We start from the raw sequence: 6,319 nt of genomic DNA, 5'->3' as shown, positions 1-6,319 counted from the left end.
CTCCCCTAAAAAAAAAAAAAAAAACAAAAGAAAAACATGAAGGAAAAGGAAAAAGGAAAGGAGAGAACATATGGACAACTGGAAAACAAATAGCAGAATGGTATCCCTGTTATACTGATAGTCACATTAATTGTGAATGACCTAAGCTAAGCACTGCAATTAAAAACAAAGATTGTTGTTAGAGAGCAGGTCATCTAAACTCCCATCCAGGCTGTTGAACCACAAGCAACCAAGCCTGTGTGGAAGCCCCAAATTTAAAATGAGTGATGTTGAGAAAGCAAGATTTTCGTTCAGAAATGCACCCAGTGCCACACTGTGGAAAAGGAAGGCAAGCACAAGACTGGACCAAATCTTCATGGTCTGTTTAAGTAGAATACAGGTCAGGCCAATAGATTCTCTTACACAGATGCCAGTAAGAACAAAGACATCACCTGGGAAAGGACACTCTGATGGAGTATTTGGAGAATCCCCAAAAATACATCCCTGGAGCCAAAATGATCTTCACTGGTATTAAGAAGAATGAAAGGGCAAACTTGATAACCTATCTAAAAAAGCTACTAATGAGTAATAGTTGGCCACTGCGTTATTTATTATAAAACAGGAACGTCTCATAACTTTTTATGTGCACCATAATTTAATTCTATATATACCAGAATTCATATCATGAATGGCTAACAGAATATTTTTGTTCCACAGTCTAAGATTGCCTTGTGTGATTAAATAAATAGGATTGAGTTTATTGAAATTTTGGTAGTAATTCCAGTTCAGTAACTGCCCTCCCTATTTTCCCCTTCTAAGAAATGATTGGACTTAACTAATAATGTTCAACTTTTTGCAAAAATTGTGAATGCCATCCAAAAACCTATTGGGAGATTGGATTTCTATTTAAATACTGGGAAATTCACTTCACTGTCTCAGAACCGAGCAAGACTTCCTTGTGTTCTTTATCTGCTAAAGGCAAGAGCTGGGATCCGTAGAAATGTCTACTTCCTATTTCTGATCTTAGCTGTGTCAATCATTTTAGTATGGTTTATGTATATTAAGTAAAGGATATTTAACACTTCTCACATTTTATAGATAATCTTTAAGGTCAGGTGTTTTGAAAGTCAGCATGACCAGTAGAGTAACAAGTTAGACTTCACTTTTGAATTCTTAACTACCTTAGACTAAGTTATAATTCAGGATTGTCTATTAACAGCTATTTGGAAACACATAAAATTGAGAAACTACTGTATATTTGTGTTTATTATATGGTGCTTTTGCCAACTCATTAGAAGGACAAGGTAGAGGAGATATACCATCAGTACAAAATTTCTAAATTATGTTATCATAAGACTTTAGAAAATTAAAAACAAAATCACAATCATGAAAAAATCCAGATTGTAAGTTTAGATTAAAATGTAAGGTCTAATTATATGCTGATGCAAGAAAAATCACTTTAATATAGAAATATGTATAAGTTAAAAATAAAAGAATGTAAAAAATACTGTGTAAACACTAATCAAAAGGAATCATGAGGATTTCTTAAAGTTGATTTCATAATAAAGAATATTATGACGAACAAGATCATTTTTAAGTCATAATCAAGTTTCAATAAACTTAAACTACATTTTTTTAAAAGTTCACTTAATTATTTTTTATTTATTTGAAAGATCAGCAGAAAGAGAGAGAGAGATTGATCTTCCGCCTGCTGGTTCACTCCACAAATACCAACAACAGCTGAAATCAGGATTTAGGAACTCCATTTGGGTCTCTCTCTCATGTAAATAAAAGAGACTACAGAACTTGAATGTTTACCTGCTGCCTCACAGAGTATACCTAACAGGAATCTGGATTAAAAGTGGAGGCAGAACTTGATCCCTGGCATTCTATTATGGGATGCAGGCATTCCAAGTGGCAACTTAACCTATTGTAATGCAATGCCCACCCGCTTAAACTATGTTCTTTAACCTTGATAGGTTCCAATTAGAAATCAATAACAAAAATGTACCTGGAAAATCTCCTAGTATTTGGAAATTAAACAACAAAACTTTAAGTTATTATTATTAGTTGAATGTAAATTATGTGAAAGCTTTGATTATAAATCAGAGCTCATTTTCATACAATAGAATAACTTCTAATATTCTTAATTTATCCTTATATTGTTTGGTAAAGCTCTGCATTAAAGATTTAAAGACTTGAGACAAATATTCAGACAAATTAAATAGAACATTACTGAAACAAGTGTTATTCCTCTTGTGTATTATAAATTGCCATTAAATCTCTCTTTCTCTCTCATCTCTCTCTCTCTGAGTATGTGTGTGTGTGTGTGTGACTCTTTCTCTCTCAGAGAGAGGGAAAAGAACTCATAACTTATTAAGAGCAGACTGATTAAGCAATACCAACATATTGCTGAGCTGGTATATAATAAGACAATACATGTTTACAAAGTGTATGTTTTCAACATTTAGGGATTCTCTCCAACAACTACCTGCAGAGAAATTAAGATACGATTTCAATGTCCTGAATTACTTTATGGGAAAGAAAGAGAGAAATTCAAAAACATTTTTGGAGTTGCTTCTACAATAAAGATTATTCAGATATAAGGAGATCATATCCTTCCGGAAGAAAAGCATCTCATTTATTATTAGAAGATCCATAAGAAGATAAAAATGTCCAATATTTAATTTATGTCTTCAGATTCTATTTGTAAAAATGTTTTACTATAACTATGAATTCCTAAGAACAATGTATCAACTGGATGTGAACTAGTATGCATTAGTCATTTATCATATTTCAAGCATCATATTGCTTTTTATGTAGAATGATTTATTTGCTACTCCTCAAAAGTGTTTTATGAGTTTGGTTTTAGAGATTTAAAGCTGAGGCAAAGAGATTTAGTAAATAATTTGCTCAAAGTCATACAACGAGTAATTGGTAGAGACAGGAATCCAATCCAGTTCTCTAGGACTTCAATATTCAAATTCTGTAATTTGAATGATAAAATATAACAGATTTTTTCTTTTCTCTATTTCTTTCTTAATCATTTAGCTTCTCTTGCAGCCATCTGGAAAGAATAGAGCCTTTTGGACACTGGATCCTTTGATAAAGTACTGGTTGCTCTAAGTGGCTCAAAAATGTGAATGAAGTATTCAGACATTTGTCAGCCAGACACCATGGTCTCAAGTAGATGAATACCATGTGTAGATATTAAGCAGCCAGTAACTCTAATGGAATTATTTTTAACAAGTGAAAAGTTTTGTAACTTTTCAAAGAGTATTGCTTTACAGAATAACGTCTAGTGTGAACTTTATAAAACATGAATGCTTAGCTTTTAGTCATGAGCACAAGGTTTAACACGATATAACCTACCTTTGCACAGTTAGCACTATTAGCACTAGGTATGATGTCGACTTTTTTTTTTAAAAAAAAGATCTATTTATTTATTTGAAAGTCAGAGTTACACATAGAGAGAAGGAGAGGCAGCGAGAAAGAGAGGTCTTCCATCCGTTGGTTCACTCCCCAGACGGCCGCAATGGCTGGAGCTGTGCTGATCCATAGCCAGGAGCCAGGATTTCCTCCAGGTCTCCGATGTGGTAAAGAGGCCCAAGGACTTGGGACATCCTCCACTGCCTTCCCAGGATATAGCAGAGAGATGGATGGGAAGTGGAGTAGCCAGGAATGGAACTGGCGCCCATATGGGGTGCCAGCACTGCAGGCAGCAGTTTTACCTGCTACACCACAGTGCTGGGCCCACTATATAATATTTCATTACAGCAATCTACCAATTTATATGAAGGAACTTGAAAAATTTGTGAAAAATAAAATATAGATTAATTTTGGTGCAAAAATATTTTTTTGCAATCCTCGGCTCTTTTTTTAAAAAAAACTTTTTTTTTTTTTTTTTTGACAGGCAGAGTGGACAGTGAGAGAGAGAGACAGAAGAGACAGAGAGAAAGATTCTCCTTTTTCCATTGGTTCACCCCGCAATGGCTGCTGCATTGCGGTGCACCGAGCCGATCCAAAGCCAGGAGCCAGGTGCTTCTCCTGGTCTCCCATGCGGGTGCAGGGCCCAAGCACTTGGGCCATCCTCCACTGCACTCCTGGGCCACAGCAGAGAGCTGGACTGGAAGAGGGGCAACCAGGATAGAATCTGGCGCCCCAACCGGGACTAGAATCTGGGGTGCTGGCACCTCAGGCGGAGAATTAGCCTATTGAGCCGCGGTGCCGGCCATTAAAAAACTTTTATTTAATAAATATAAATTTCCAAAGTACAGCTTATGGATTATAGTGGCTTTTCCCCTCATAACCTCCCTCCCATCCGCAACCATCCCATCTCCCACTCCTTTTCCCATCCCATTCTTCATCAAGATTCATTTTTAATTATCTTTATATACAGAAGATCAAATTGGTATATACTAAGTAAAGATTTCAACAGTTTGCACCCACGCAGATACACAAAATATAAAGTACCATTTGAGTAGTAGTTTTACTGTTAATTCGCATAGCACAACACATTAAGGACAGAGATCCTACATGGGGAGTTTAATAGAGCAAAAATCTTTTGCAATTGTATACATGAGAGGTCTTCAAAAATTTGTAGAAATGTGTATTATGAAAAAGTATGCATTGATTTAAAATTTATTGCACCAAAATAAATTTATCTTTTAATTCCACTTTCCATGAACTTTTTGAAGTACTGTCATATGTACCAACAAAAGTGTAGTCATTCTCCTGTGTTGAACCTATAGATTGTTTCAAATATTCTGCTACTGCAATACTATCATGACTATGTTCTTTCACTATTTTTTTTCTCTTTCACACTACGTCTATAGGCTAGAATCTTCCATATTAAGTTGATTGGGTAAGCATAAAACAATTAAAGATTGTTGATACATATTTTAAGATTAATTGTTCAAGTATTTGTGAAAATGTACAGTTCTACTTAAGATTTTAAAGTCAGTAATCTGTGTGGATTTTGATTTTTTCCCCGAGTGCCTGATGAGCGTTTCTATTATTCCATGAAAGACTACTGTTTTAAAATGAAACAGTTCTTCTCAATAAAAGAGTTTTAGTAAGCTTAACTAAATACTTAGAAAGTACAATGTGTTAAGTGAAACCTGGTATATAATAAATAATGATATTTATGGAAGACCATTTTGATGACTAATCTGTAATTTTCTCAAAGAAAGCATGCACTGAAACAAATTCTTTTGGTTACTTCCTCAAACAACCAACACAATGAGGAAAATGGAGGAAGTGTTCCATGAACACCATAAAAAGGAAACCTGAACAACCAATGCATAAACTTGCAGAAAGGACAACATTAAAAAACAAAACCAACAAAAGAAAACGCCTTCCAGTATAACCTGAGACACATGAAAAGCAAACACGAGAGTGAACATTACTAAATCTTCAAAGAGATAAACAGTGCATTTGAACTTCATCATGACTTACAAGTACTTCTTTGAAATTGTGTTGGTGCTGCTGGCCTCATCTACTATCTTCTCCCTAAAACTGAAACGGGTTCCCTTCCAACAAAGAAGAATGAACACAAGGAGTTTAAAACCCTGGAATAATTTACAAAAGTTGAGAATCCAGCAATGTCTACCACACAGGAATGATTTCCGGCTTCCCCTGAAGTCTGTGAATCCTCATCAGTACCAAAAGGCACAAGTACTGGCTGTAATCCATGAGACACTTCAGCAGATCTTCAGCCTCTTCAGAGAAAATATTTCCCTGGGTGGTGGGGAGAAAAATGACTTGGAGAAATTCCTGATTGAACTTCATCAAGAGCTGCAGTACCTAGAAGGATTCATGGAACTGGAAGCGAAGCAGGAAAGTGGAGCCTTGGGTAGTGAGATCCTTAGGTTACAGATTAAAACATATTTCCTGAGGATCCGTGACTACCTGGAAGCCCAGGACTACAGTATCTGTGCCTGGATCATTGTCCAGGTGGAAATCAACCGATGTCTCTTCTTTGTGTTCAGACTCACAGAAATGCTGAACAAAAAGAGCTAGATCCTTGAACAGTGTGCAGCAAGAGCTGACTACAGTCCTGAAAAGCATGGGGTACGTGGAGGAGCAAGGGACTTCTCTAGACGTAATTATTTCTCTTTATCATAAAATGATAGTACTGCCTTGGTGTTTTGTGTATATAAATTTGTGTTTCTGTATACAAAAATGCATATATTTACCTATGTTTTAAGACTTCATATTGTCTTGATTTTGTAATGCAATTTTATATTTTCTACCCTTTAAAAGTTGTTTATTAGTAAAAATAAATTAATTAATATCTCATTACTGATTTTTCAAAAGAGTGTATTTTCATAAAAGTTGG

At 35.3% G+C, this 6,319-nt stretch overlaps 1 protein-coding gene across 1 annotated transcript; it reads left to right on the top strand.

Moving 5' to 3' along the window:
• The first annotated feature begins 4,650 nt into the window (after nt 1-4,650).
• Nucleotides 4,651-6,101, top strand: IFNE (interferon epsilon). Its single transcript, XM_070063277.1, has one exon. The coding sequence runs from the start codon at nt 5,428-5,430 to the stop codon at nt 5,998-6,000; it is 573 nt and encodes a 190-aa protein (XP_069919378.1). The 5' UTR covers nt 4,651-5,427; the 3' UTR covers nt 6,001-6,101.
• Nucleotides 6,102-6,319: the final 218 nt, after the last annotated feature.

Source organism: Oryctolagus cuniculus, chromosome 1 (genome assembly GCF_964237555.1).
Source record: "Oryctolagus cuniculus chromosome 1, mOryCun1.1, whole genome shotgun sequence".
NCBI classification, from domain to species: Eukaryota; Metazoa; Chordata; class Mammalia; order Lagomorpha; family Leporidae; genus Oryctolagus; species Oryctolagus cuniculus.
The sequence above is the reverse complement of the archived record's forward strand: the minus strand, read 5'-3'. Positions and strand labels throughout refer to the sequence as shown.

Coding starts and splice junctions, on each gene's coding strand:
- IFNE (XM_070063277.1), top strand. CDS start 5,428: ATGACTTACAAGTACTTCTTTGAAATTGTGTTGGTGCTGCTGGCCTCA.